The sequence below is a fragment of the Haliotis rubra genome, unplaced genomic scaffold, assembly GCF_003918875.1.
Source record: "Haliotis rubra isolate DU_JTF1 unplaced genomic scaffold, ASM391887v1 Scf8, whole genome shotgun sequence".
NCBI lineage: Eukaryota > Metazoa > Mollusca > Gastropoda > Lepetellida > Haliotidae > Haliotis > Haliotis rubra.
In genome coordinates, this window is record NW_025767523.1 from 3,976,519 (window position 1) to 3,990,996 (window position 14,478).

Sequence of the window (14,478 nt, forward strand, 5' to 3'; positions counted from 1 at the left end):
TAAATAAAGATGTACAATCATCAAACACTATCATGACAAATTCTATCTGCCTAAGATCTTGTGCCTTGGGGATGTTGGCAAACAATTCTAATAAACCGTGATTCTTAGGTGTGTGTGGATCTCCAGGCTTCATAAAGAGGCTATCATGCTGGCTCCAGTTGGGCACGATAGCTGTAATACGTTCTTGTGCATTTTGGCGAAACAGAAAAGCAATAATTTGAGAGAGGATATTCTCTGCCAACAATGTCTGATGGCTGGACAATTGTGTCTTTGTTGCACGGCTAATCACACATATTTTCCCACAATAAGTTAAGCCAGTGATCCATTCAGTGAATTTTCCACCCTGTTCTACTCGGGTGTACTTAGAGTGACGTCGGGTGTCGACATCCAGGGCATGGAGAATGGCCGTATTGTGTTCAGGGGCATATAGAAGGAGCTCCAAATTGCCCCATGAAAAGGCAAAATTCCTGCTAGGAAAGGAAGCAAACTAGAAGGTGTTACCTTTCCAACCAAATTGTGAATGGACTTGGTCATCTTGCTGTGCTTATGAATGTTAGAGTTCATGGGTTTTTTACTTGCTTGGATGATTCAGTTAGATTGACTTTTTTATATTTTATTTAATACTCACCGTTTGACATTTTGAAATAGCCAGAAGCAGTAAAAGATTCATCAATCTATATGAGGTATTATCTGGAGAACATTAAATTGACCAAGTGCATACAGTTGTGAAATTGACAAGCTGATGTTTGTTTCAAGTCAATGTGCGATGTATGGAAGAACGTATTCCGTAATGGGAGACGGATTATTTTTTCTAGCATGTGTGATATGTACATCTGAAATTTTGACTGATGTATTCATAAACATGGAATCTAGTTTCCTTTCAACTGAATCTGCCCACCTGACACTTGGCAGAGTGAAAGTTGTGACAAGGATGTAACACTAGGGTTTTGTGTCTGGATCATGCTGTAACATAAATGACACCTACATAGGACTTCCTGAAATGTGGTACTCAAACCCATATGTTTCCTTTCATGAAGTTGAATCTGTTGTTGGATATGCTCTAGTGATATATGAATTACTTCTGTATCCTTGTACTCATATCACTTGATTGATTTTTTAACTTGCTTCTGCAATGGCAAGAGTACTGCTGTTAGGCTTCAGGCAACAAACATAGTTTTTGTGCAGAATGCCTGAGTAGTCGCCTCTTACGACAAGCATGGGTTGCTTAAGACCAGGTCTAACCTGGATCTTCCGAAGGACAAGACATGCATACCCTTTACCCATTACCGTTACCTTCACAAAACAAATGAATTCACTACCTATTAGTCTGGCCAGGATCCGAGAGCGGAAGGTCGCGGGTTCGATCCCGACCGCATCATACCAAAAGACGTTAAAATATGGTACTTGTTGGTCCCTGCCTGGCTCTCGGCATTAATGGGTACAACAAGGACTGGTCGGCTCGGAGTCAGTATAATGTGTCTGAGTGGGGTATTCATGCTTCACTGCGGCATGGTATCTCAGTGGGCTAGCACTATAAAACCAGCTTCAGTCTGGGCTAGTACAAGCAGACGCACATACACATACACACGCATGCACATCGTCATGAGCGAAATATTCTCAAGCACGACGATAAACCCAATTTCACCTCACCTCACCTGGACAGGATCCTGTTTTACTAAGTTCTGTGTAGTTCTGTACCTTGCATGTCCTTCAAATTGGGGATGGCATCTTTTCTCAATTTGAACAAATTACAAATTCTAGTTATTTTAAGAGTTGGGCAATTATTAGATTTTTTATAAAAAGATATTTGGTTTTGATTTTGATATTTCAGATAAGTTTATGAGCTGTGCAAAATATCAAGCAGCACTAATATCCAGTCATGGAGTGCAAGGTATTAAGTTTAAATTCATTATGTTTGTGAATTGTTGAAGTCAAAGGGCATATGGTTTCCTCTTTCTGCCCATCCCTAAATAGGCTTGGTAGGTTATGTTTTCTGTTTTCTCAGCATTTTTTTGCTGTTGGTATCGTCCTTGTCTTCTTTGAAGATCAGTAATCTCCATTATGCCTGTGAAAGCCTGCTTTCAAATGAATATAATGACTAGTGAGGTGCTGCAAATGTCCCCCTCTTGGTAAAAATGTGGACGATACTGGACTCTTTTTGGACGCTTTTGCAATGGTGGGAGGTGAAATAATTAAGAATAAAGGTTTTGTGTTGGAGTGAGTGAGTGAGTTGGGGTTTATGCTGCTTTTAGCAATATTCCAGCAATATCACGGCAAGGGAACACCAGAAATAGGCTTCACACATTGTACCCATGGGGGGAATCGAACCCGGGTCTTCGGTGTGACGAGCGAACACTTTAACCACTAGGCTACCCCACCGCCCCCTTTTGTGTTGGAGGCTGCAGATAATGGTCAGTTGGAAAACCAGAAAGTGCATACGTTTTTAGCCTCATGCTATCAATTAGTTGTGACTTTATGTAATGGAAGTCCTTACAATAGTTTTGTGTTTTGAGATTTCACATACCTCCATGTCAGTGATTGGAGAAGACGTAAAGAGAAATAGGAGAATAGCTAAAATGATGTTGATCAAATTTAATCTCTCTCTGTTTGTGTTTATATGGCTGGAGTATTTCTTGACTGCTGTCATGTTTAAGGACGTGGACTTCATGAGAGGCCATTCAAGTCTCAGTCTTTCAAGCCCATTGTTTAGAAAGAAAATCAAAGGGGTTTGACCTTGCGGATGTCGTAATGCCCCAAGGAGTTATTCAATTGAAATGTGGCAGACAAATTTAATAATTCATTGCAAATTTGACAACTAACATGACGGTTTGAAAAGGCAATGGTAGTGGGTTACATGCATATTTCAGTGAACGTACGTCACTGGCTGATTTAGGACATTATCAGGGCACCTGATCACCTATTTCATGTGTTAGTCCTGGTCATAATTATTTTGAAGTTATTTCTTAAAGGTTATCGTTAATCCTGTAAAGAGCATGTGGGTTTAGTCGAACAAAAGGTTATGTCAAAGTTGATATACAGGTTTGTTCTTTGATAATGCTAGAGTTATCTGTCCTTGGATTAGCTAATCTGAAGTCCGTGATTGCTCTCCAATGTCACGATTATGAGATTAATTCTGTCCCTGATCAAGAGTTAACTCAACATTACGGAGATTGTCTAGACCCCTTGTCTAAATTCACTTTGATCATTTTACTGGTGGAATTTTCTTCAGGATCTTTTTTAACACCAGGAATGCAGTATTGATTTCCTCGAATTGATTAACGGTATCATGTATGGTAGTTGAAAGTATGAACGGTTTGCTAGAACATGGAGGAATCTCTTACAGTTAGATACGTGTGTTGTCTATTTCATGCAGCGTGTTGTTGGTTTCATGTTTATGGAAGCTTTTCATGTTGACATGTTAAGATGGCAAAGTTAAGTAAGCTTGTAAACAGTCTTATATTTCATGATAAGGCCTGTGGAATTTTGGTAAGAGACTGATCATGATTCGAAGATCTTGATCTCGAGTCTTTTTCATCACGGTTACATGTTGAATTAAAGTTTGAATAAAATTTACGTAAATGTCAGAGCCAATTTTGGCTGTAGATTTATAAACAAAACATGCTTTTGAAAAAACACACTTTTGGTTCAGTTCATAGATTAGTGTTATATTTTTAGCGAATGTTTATAAAATCGGTTCTTTTCAGACATGAAAAATGTATTCAATAGATTTTTTCATCAGTTAAGTGCACAGCATCCTCCTTTGTTTGATGAAGATGTTTCTACAGAAGGAATGAAACTGAAGTTGTGATTTAGGATAGGATAGTGAACGGCTGACCTTTTGAGGAGGGATAACTATTGCTCAAGGGACATGCCTACATTTATGTAACAGTTAGCTGGACCTGATGCAACTCTATCCTAATCTATTGTACAATTCCCCGGTTTGTTATTGAAGCCCCTATTCTTGCAGGGGAAGGAGTGATCTTATCCCTACTGTAAGTGCTCCTTACTCCTCGGTAATAGCTTCCTAACCACTAATCTCTTCCTTCGCTCAAGGAGCTGAGAATTGCTGTTTAACTTTTTAAATCAGGCTGTTCCACATTGTTAAGTTGTCTGTTACTCCGCTGAGGAGAGACTTCCCATGGTTCAATTATTGACATTGAGGAACAGCTTTGGATATGTAAAATGACATGATTTGGGGGGATTATGATGTATTTGCTGTAGTATTTAGGGTGTTGAATGGAGATGGGGTATGGTTACTGATCTTGAAATTATGTTGCACGCCTTGTGGCATGGTTTGTGCATTTGCATTTTGAGTTGGTCTTATCTGAAAAGGTGAAATACATGTGAAGGAGTGGTTTTGAAAATAGTACTTGGGATCAAAACGAGCAGGTGGAATATTAGTTGATTTGAATTTTGTGTGTCAGATACGGAGCTCTATATTGTCAATATTGACATGGAGCAGCTTGACAGATGTGGGATATCCCAGTGGATATTTGCCTGTCAAACAGAATTCAGGTCTACTCCAATATTCAAGAATAAACTATGAAATGATTCTTAATTCAATTCTGATGGTCCTGAATCATTGCTAACTCTAATAAATAGGTATGTTAGAAATTATTTTTCTGTAGTAATGTGTGATGGCATTATGTAACATAAGATCGGTAGACACCTTGGTCAATAAATGGAACATAAAATTGTAGAATTGAATACTTTTATAGAGTATTTGGAAGTATGTTTGGAAACATTTTGGCAATTTCATTGAGATTGTACTTATAAATCTGTTTGAAAGCAAGATCCTGTGTTATTTCATGGCCTTGAAAAGGACATGAACTTTGGCTCAAATTTTGTATAAACCATGACTCCTTAACATTACATATGTATTAAACAAGATTCATTGCAACACAATTCAATTTGTAAATGTGTGTAAAGGCACAGTTTATTGTTGTTTCAAGCCACTAATTCTGACTGATTCCTAAACCATGGCTCTGTGGACAATGTCAGTGTCAAGTGTTTGATTTCAAAACACAGCACATTTCATACATAACTATGTAAAAGAGTGACTTTTGAAGTAGGCCCTTTTAGGAGAATTACCTCCACTAATACTCTGCAATCTTGCAAGCCTGTTGATCCTCAAATCCAACATCAAAGGGATTTGCCTACAAATTACATAGTCGCGTTTACACGGGGTTGTTGTGTGGCCGGTGGTCATGTTTGTCCACACATATGGTGGTCAAGCTTGTCTTGTTAGCCACTGTTACTCAATTCACCAGTTAGTGGCCATGAAAGGGTCAAATGTTTGGTCAGGCTACCATCATGGTAGACTTGCACAAGTCTCTAAGGTAATAATTAACAATTTGAATAAAAATTTCTAAAAAAATATAAAGGATAGGATTACTATACATATATGGGCTTAGCTTTCAGTATAGCCTTGGAGCAAGGCTAGTTACCATTGTGTGTTAAGTCTTCTTGAAGGACTAACTTCTAGACTTACGCTTAGTCTCTGAAAATATGTAATTTTGTTAGAAACAAAGTATTTGATTTGATTTGAAATGGAGCCCTGTGAGATTGGAGGACCTGAACCTTCAGCAAATGTTGACTTCATGTACGGCTTTTGCATAACAGAAAGGGCTGGGCTGAAGGGAAACTAATATGGTTCAGGGACTGTGAGAAAGGCTAGGTTGACTACAAGAACTGGGCTAAACATTCGGTGGGAAGGTTTATTACTGAAATACCAGAATAGCTGCTCCTGTTGTTATTGGTTGTTTATTAGACTAGAGAGACATGTTTCTCACATAAATGTTGGCCATATTCTCTTTGACAGGCCTTGACAGTAACAGATAGTTAAGTAACTTATGGATGACTCACAGCTATACATACATTGATCCACCTTCTTGAAACTGTTCAGTTGAAAGAAGAAGGTTAATGGATTACTGGAACAACCTGCCAAATATGATAGCATTGCAATACGTTTGATTAAATGGATGGTGTATTATATATTTTAGAGTATTGTTTTTAGGTTCAGACTTATTTTCTTCATTTGTTATGAAATGTTCTTTTAACTACCATAGTGACTGATTATTTTATTTAAGAAGAAATATCCCCAGTTCCTTGGGTAATTTGTCTAATTTACCCAAGATTGTGTTTAACATGCTTCCAATGCTGGATTATTTTTTTCTGAAAATGCATGCTGTTCCTGTTAATTTTAAGTTTATTTCAACAGTTCGTGACCATATCATTCTGTGTGACATGTTACATGTCAGTGCTCACTAATAGCTTTTTTGGCTGTTGCTTCCCGGACGAGTTAACCTCGGAAGAGTTAGTGTGTTAGTAGGGTTGGTGGTGAAGGTGAAATGATCGTGCATACATCCTGCACATAATTGATGGGAAGCTGACACAATCTGTGAAAGGTCATTTAGATCCGCGATCAAGTGGTACAGCCTTGCTGACATTGGATCATATACCAGGATGATTTCCGTTTGAGATGAATGTGTGATATATTAAACTTTGTACCGGTTGTGTTTGCTGTATCTGTATATCTGACCAATGTCGGATTCATATTATCAGACCGACATCCAGTGTTTCATTTCACAACCCACCTCTTCTGCATCTCAAACCAGTGTCCAGTTTTGCTTTTGTCATGTTTTGCATGCCAGACCATTTGAACTTCAATTCATGTTATCTGACATGATCGGTTCAGTTCATGTTATCTGACATGATCGGTTCAGTTCATGTTATCTGACATGATCAGTTCATGTTATCTGACATGATTGGTTCATGATTGACATGATTGGTTCAGTTCATGTTATCTGACATGATCGGTTCAGTTCATGTTATCTGACATGATCGGTTCAGTTCATGTTATCTGACATGATCGGTTCAGTTCATGTTATCTGACATGATCGGTTCAGTTCATGTTATCTGACATGATTGGTTCAGTTCATGTTATCTGACATGATCGGTTCAGTTCATGTTATCTGACATGATTGGTTCAGTTCATGTTATCTGACATGATTGGTTCAGTTCATGTTATCTGACATGATTGGTTCAGTTCATGTTATCTGACATGATTGGTTCAGTTAATCAGATCTGATGTCCAGTTCAGTCAATAGATCTGATGTCTGTTCAGATCATCTGTCCATCATGATCTATCATGTCCAGTTCAGATCATCAGATCTATGTCCATCAGATCTCAGTCCTTCTGATCAGTGTCTGTTCAGATCATCAGATCTATGTCCAGTTCAGATAATCAGATCTATGTCCAGTTCAGTCAATCAGATCTATGTTTGTTCAGATCATACGATGTATGTCCAGTTCAGATCATCAGATCTATGTCCAGCTCAGTCCATCTGATCAATGTCTAGTTCAGATCATCAGATCTATGTCCAGTTCAGATCATCAGATCTATGTCCAGTTCAGTCCATCACATCTATGTCCAGCTCAGTCATCTGAGCAATGTCAGTTCAGTTAATCAGATCAATGTCAGTCTAGTTCATCAGATCTATGTCAGTTCATCAGATCTATGTCCAGTTCAGTCCATCTGATCAATGTCAGTTCAGATAATCAGATCTATATCCAGTTCAGTCCATCTGATTAATATTCAGTTCAGTCCATCTGATCTATGTCCAGTTCAGTCCATCTGATCAATTTCAATCAGATCATCAGTTCAATGTCAGTTCAGATCATCAGATCAATGTCAGTTCAGATCATCAGATCTATATCCAGTTCAGATCATCAGTTCAATGTCAGTTCAGATCATCAGATCAATGTCAGTTCAGATCATCAGATCTATATCCAGTTCAGATCATCAGATCTATATCCAGTTCATCAGTTCAATGTCAGTTCAGATCATCAGATCTATATCCAGTTCAGATCATCATTACAGTGTCAGTTCAGATCATCAGATCTATATCCAGTTCAGATCATCATTACAGTGTCAGTTCAGATCATCAGATCTATATCCAGTTCAGATCATCAGATCTATATCAGTTCAGATCATCAGATCAATGTCCAGTTTAGGTCGTTTCATCAGATTAACGTCCAGTTCATTGTCAAGAGTGTTTCAGTTCATTTTCTGACCAGGTTTGAAAGATACACCAAAATCCGTAGTCATAATATGTGAAAGGGTTCAAAGTCTTGTTTCTTGTTAAGATTCTGATAAAACATGTCCAAAAGGTGCTGTTGGTTTTCAATTATGGTAACAATATAGGAGAATGTCTTATCAAAAGTTAACACTAGCCCAAGCAAAATCACCACATTGTGGCATCCATGATCTTTTACAGTTCACTGGATTACTGTACATATTACATTCAAACATTTATCATGATGATACAGATTTCACAAGGGACATGCCTGCAACCTCCATCCCCTCATTTCGTGTACATTATAACATTCATGTTGCCTTTGATAAAAGGATTCTTAGTTGCCAAGGAGATTTCCTTGTCGCATGTTTGACAATACAGACAACTTAACTGCTAATTTCATCTTAAATTAATTCTTACAGAGACCTCCTTGACCTGTATTAGTTGCCTTTGAACATGAAAAAGCTTTTACGATGTCAGTATCAGGAGGCACTGTCTTCTGTGGGATGTTGATTTCACACATGGCTGCTCTTTGAGGAGTGCTTTATGGACCTTTGACAGACATCTGAGTGACACACTGACACTCATTTCACAATATGGAACAAGTATACAAGGAAAACACACAGAGTCAATACAACAGAATTATCCGAACTAGTCCACTGGGACTGAGCATACAGGAAAAACTGTGCTGGTCAATACAACTGACCAATCAGTGCAAGGGCTGACATTACCTGCGAGGACAGGTCAGCAGCGTGAGAAGGGCCAGGTTGACTCATGGGGGATAGTTGACCCTCACAAAGGAGAGATATACAGGGAGATTTGGAGGGTCAGTGGTAAACAGATCCATTGCTGGCCCGGAATTCTTCTCGTCCTTGTTCTGACAATAGAAAGACAACAATACCAAACAGTCAAAAATCGTGGTTTTATTTCCAGCCAATAAGTTTAAACAAAGCTAGGTGCTGCATAGCTTGAGGAGCTTGCTCTTGTGGACCAGGGTGTGGAATCTTCGCAGACATCAAACAATGAGCTGTGTGCTGGTGTGAAAAGAATTAGAATTGCTTCATTTGGTTTAAGCACTTTGTGCCATGTGGATTGTTTTGGGATCTGTAGCTACTTATCTGTAAGCTCTCACCTGAAAATAGTCTCAGTAAATACATTATGGCCATGGGTGTAATTCTGTAGGCAATTACACTGTTGTGGGTGGTTGTACAAGAAATCCCTGTCTTGAACAGTGGAAGTTTTTTTGGTTCATGACGTAAGTTGGTATCATACTTTGATAGTGTTCAGAATTAAGGGGTCATTGGGTCTGTCAGGTTTCCTTCTATAGTATTTTAACAAGAAAACCTGTGATTCTTATATTTCACCTCAGGCTTCCTACATCCCTGACTTGTTTCCAACATGGCTGGAGACTGATCATATTCTCTCCTCCTTAATTGATGTGGTTGAAATGAGTCTTAAACTGTATGTTTATTGTTACACTTCTTCAAGAAACAATTAGAGAGGTGTTGGTGATGGTATAGACCCTTGCCCCACACAGCAGTCGCAGAGTCATGTGTTCCGTGTACATGTCCATAGAAGATTGTTCCACAGTCAAGAGGGTAATTAACCTGCTAGAAAGAGCCTACTTTGAACATATGACCTTTTTCAGTCAGCAGGCTTGCAACTCAATTTTCTAATCATTTGCCTGATCAGCTGTTATAACAGGAGAATATTAGATGTACAGACTTGCGTAAGCAATCTGCCTATTTTGAGGTATGCTTGAGGCAAGTGAGAAGTTCTTATAGTTCCATTTTGTTATTTACATGTTTTCATTGGGTGAGGCGATTAAAATCTATTTTGCTTACATTTATTGTTGCTAAAGAACACGGGGGCGGTGGGGTAGCCTAGTGGTTAAAGCGTTGGCTCATCACGCCGAAGACCCGGGTTCGAATCCCCACATGGGTCCACCGCCGTGATGTTGCTGGAATATTGCTAAAAGCGGCGTAAAACCAAACTCAGGCAATCAGTCAGTGCTAAAGAACACCCAACTTAAGCATTTTGAGGAAAACTTTTAAGGTCTCTGTCATCTTTTCCTGTCTAATGTGGTAGATAATTTCCAAGAAGTTTTCACAATGAGTCTACAGTAACTGAAGCCATGATACACCTCTCACATGATGACAGAACCATTGCAGCTGACTGACTGAACTTAATATAGGCTTCAGGTAATACTCTAGTAATGGATATATTGTCAGATTGGCTGGAAAATCTGTCATCAGTAGTCTGGCTCCTATAATTTTATCACAGGACTGAAATACTGAAGGTCTATAGGCCAACAGTTAATGTGGTTAGCAGTAAGGAAACTATTGTATTGCTTTCGTGGCTCCCAAGCCTGTAGTTCTGACAGATGTGTGAAGAGAACATTTTAGGCTTTTGGTAATATAGCTGACTGTAGGCTTACCCTGCCCCTTGACTTATTGCATATCGTGCAACAGTACCCTGACATTGGTAGTAGATCCTCTGCAGAATGAGCTCCCTGTCGCACTGTAGCACCTGTAGAAAGATAAAACAGTATTTACGATGTTTGCGGACTGCGCTACTTATAGAACTGTTGACATATGTTGTTACGTGTGGGGGAAACAAATATCATGTTTCACTCATGATTTGCACTATACATGAAGTAGCTACGGACTTGACTTAAGAGGTGTGCAGAGTCAAGACATTGACTTCAAGTTGTCTTCTTTTTTTTTGCTTAATATATTTATTTCATCGGGGGTGAAAATTTTATAATTCTTTAATGGAGAATTCATGAGAATCTGTTAATTCTAATTTCCATACTTAAACTAAGTTGTGGCTGATATACATACAATTTCTCAGATTTCTCAATTACTAAACTCTATTACATTGAGTTTTGTCAGCTCTACCAGTTTCAAAATACATGTCTAGAATGACAAGTGATTTTCTGGCTCAAAATCAACTTCTACAGCAATTTTCATGAAAGTTTGAATATGCCAGTTCTCATTTTATGCATTGGGTAAATTAAGTCTTGTGACTGAGTAAATATGGGGTATGGATGTCAAATTGTTTAGAGAAGTTTAAACTGGAATATCTGTTACATGTGGATGGAAGCCAGTGTTACAGAGGTCTCGTACAGGTATCATCACTGATCACTGGTATTAGAGTATTAGCTTCTGGCCGATGTTTGTGTTTGATGTGTAGAAATTGGGTGAAGATTGCCAGTATTTGATCTTATTATTCCCAGCACATCTAAGCAGAGATTCGGCGCAGGCTTTTAATCTCCACTGACATTAATCCGTAGATGAGCATTCAGTAAATATTAGTTTTAGATGCATACGCTGTTGTAATGGAAGAAGGTAAATATCAAGATTCCTGCATCCATTTTTATCACCAGACCTCCAGTACTAGTTGGCTCCCTGGGACGTTTGCGTGGGAATACATCTGATGCATAAATTGGACGTTGTTGGTGGGAGAGGGAGGGAAATGAAGGAGAAAAACAGTTTTTTCAGAAAGGGAAACAACTCTTGATGGACTACTTGTCAATCATGTCCTGAGGATCAATGGCTGTGTGGTAGAGCACATGTCTTTGTTCAATGTTTATAGTGGGAGTACATTGACGGTTGAAGGATTGCATGTTTGTGATGTTGCAACATTTCTTCAACGGATGTTATTGGATTGTTTCAGTTGTGACCATCCTTGATTATCCAGTAAAATACAGGGATGAGGATTTTCAGAGGATTTGATCGCCCTAGGGTCATTCTTTTGAATCGTCTGAATCCAAGGAGAAAGACCCCCTAGCTCATTTTCCTCTTCTTTTTTTAACTCATTACCATTCTCATCCCTTATAATATATCATATTCAGTTAAGAGAAAAACCCAGACCTATTCACCACCATTGTCTTGTCCAGTTTATCATGTTAACCATAACCTACCAATCAAATTACGATTGGCGATGGGGTAGCCTAGTGGTTAAAGCGTTCGCTCGTCACGCCGAAGACCGGGTTCGAATTCCCACATGGGTACATTGTGTGAAGCTCATTTCTGGTGTCCCCCCACCGTGGTATTGCTGGAATATTGCTAAAAGCAGCGTAAAACCAAACTCACTCACTCACGATGGGTGTTTAATGACAAGTGCTTGTCTTGCTGCCAGCAGCTGGGCTGGCCTAGAAACATTCAACCATGCCTGTCCATATTTTGAGGATTTGTAAAACATTATTCCCTTGGTGATGCCTCATTAATTACATGTTTTAAAATCAAGAATATCAAAGGCATGCAGTAATGAATGTTGATATATACCAATTTTCATTCAGAATCATTTTGATTGGTTAATGGTAAATAGGTGATGGAGTAAGAGGTCTCAGATAGATCCAGGGTATTTGTGAATGGAGATATAATACACTAGAGGATTTCTGTTTCGTGACTTATGTATCAGAGAGCATTGAGAATAGTTGTCACTTCATCTGAATGTTGAATTTACATCGTGCAAATATATTGAGTGGATTGAGCTGGATTCTCTTTGTTTACCCTTGATGCATCACCGTGCAGTATTCACACATGTTCTGAGATGTCAAAGAGCTTCAGTATTGTTGTCAATCTTAACTGTCACTTTCATCCAATGGAGAGTGTTCTGATAGTGGAGAGTATTCTGATAGTGCCCCTGAAAGCAGATGTTGATGGTTCGAGCCCAGGCCTTGTCAAATCTAAAGATGTATAATAATGGTACTTCTTGCCCTTCCTGTCATAGGGTAACAAGGACCAGATCAGAGTCACTACACTGAGGCTGTGTGGGGCTTCCATTTTAAACTGTCTCATGGCATCCACATACTCACCAGCATGCATTTTCTATGAAAGCGTCTTTGTGCAATAAGTGCAGTCATCATGGAGGTGACTCAAAACCCCATTTTCCCTCACCTCTGATAGTGGAAATCAATAGGACTGCTTATGAAAGTTTGTGATGAAACATATGAATGTTTGCTATTCATCAAGAAATATGCAGTCAAAATTGTGGCAACACAATAAGTATTTTTTTTCTCTCTTTGCAGCATGTCCGCACTCCACCAAGCGGCACTTATGGGCAACACTGATGTCATACAGTTACTGGTGGATAGCGGGGCCTCCACTGAACTCCGGGACAACAAAGGTAACACTACTGAACTCAAACATCACTATTACTTTACTCCAAGACATGAAAGGTAACACTATCTAAACTCAAACATCATCATCACTAAGATCTTACTCTGTGACAATAAAAGTGACACTTACTGAACTCAAACATGACCATCACTAAGATCTTACTCTGTGACAATAAAGGTAACACTAACTGAACTCAAACATCACCATCACTAAGATCTTACTCTGTGACAATAAAGGTAATACTAACTGAACTCAAACATCACCATCACTAAGATCTTACTCTGTGACAATAAAGGTAGCACTAACTGAACTCAAACATCACCATCACTAAGATCTTACTCTGACAATAAAGGTAGCACTAACTGAACTCAAACATCACCATCACTAAGATCTTACTCTGTGACAATAAAGGTAGCACTAACTGAACTCAAACATCACCATCACTAAGATCTTACTCTGTGACAATAAAGGTAGCACTAACTGAACTCAAACATCACCATCACTAAGATCTTACTCTGACAATAAAGGTAGCACTAACTGAACTCAAACATCACCATCACTAAGATCTTACTCTGTGACAATAAAGGTAGCACTAACTGAACTCAAACATCACCATCACTAAGATCTTACTCTGTGACAATAATCAGTAGCTGAGCTAAAAAATTAATGGTTCCAATTATGTTACAAATTGATTTCATCATAATTGAACAAAAAAACTTTGATGAAGGTAAATCATTACCTCACTGTCCTATTTGTTTGGATTGCTTGTGCCACCAAGTCTCAAATCTTTATGTTGTTACTGTCTCCATATGCTAGTGCTGACACATGTCTCACTCCAGAGGTATGAAGAATTTCCCCTCTGGCCAGTGAGTATTATCTTGTCTCATGATCTGACCTCATTAAAAGAGGTTGGATAAATTAGTATCTGTCCCTGAGGAACAGTGATTTTTCAGAGTGATTATTGTTGCACAAGAAAACATGGGACATGGGACATGCCACTGTATCTGAAAGTGTCCGAGGATTTTATGGTTTATGGTTAGACCATATCAGCAAGAATTGCCTCCCTTTGATTAAAGGCACCTGTAGTCATGTAATCTGAAGAATATAGTCTTGCTACCATCGTAGTACACACACACCCAGTCTAAACATGCCTCATTTTACAGGATGTCAGTAATTTAAAAACTTATGCTTCATTAGATCAGAACCAATCAGTATTAGACAATATTATAGCCTTTGGCATATAATCGGGATTATTTGCCTTCCAAGTTGTTATG

At 38.7% G+C, this 14,478-nt stretch overlaps 1 protein-coding gene across 3 annotated transcripts in view; it reads left to right on the plus strand.

The window, feature by feature from the left end:
• Nucleotides 1-14,478, plus strand: part of LOC124261467 (caskin-2-like) — a 229,068-nt gene that overhangs the window by 68,563 nt on the left and 146,027 nt on the right. For all 3 annotated transcript variants that reach the window (XM_046695780.1, XM_046695781.1, XM_046695782.1), the window contains one exon: nucleotides 13,114-13,211. In XM_046695780.1, coding sequence (XP_046551736.1) covers nucleotides 13,114-13,211 — 98 coding nt within the window. The remainder of the gene's footprint in view (nucleotides 1-13,113; nucleotides 13,212-14,478) is intronic.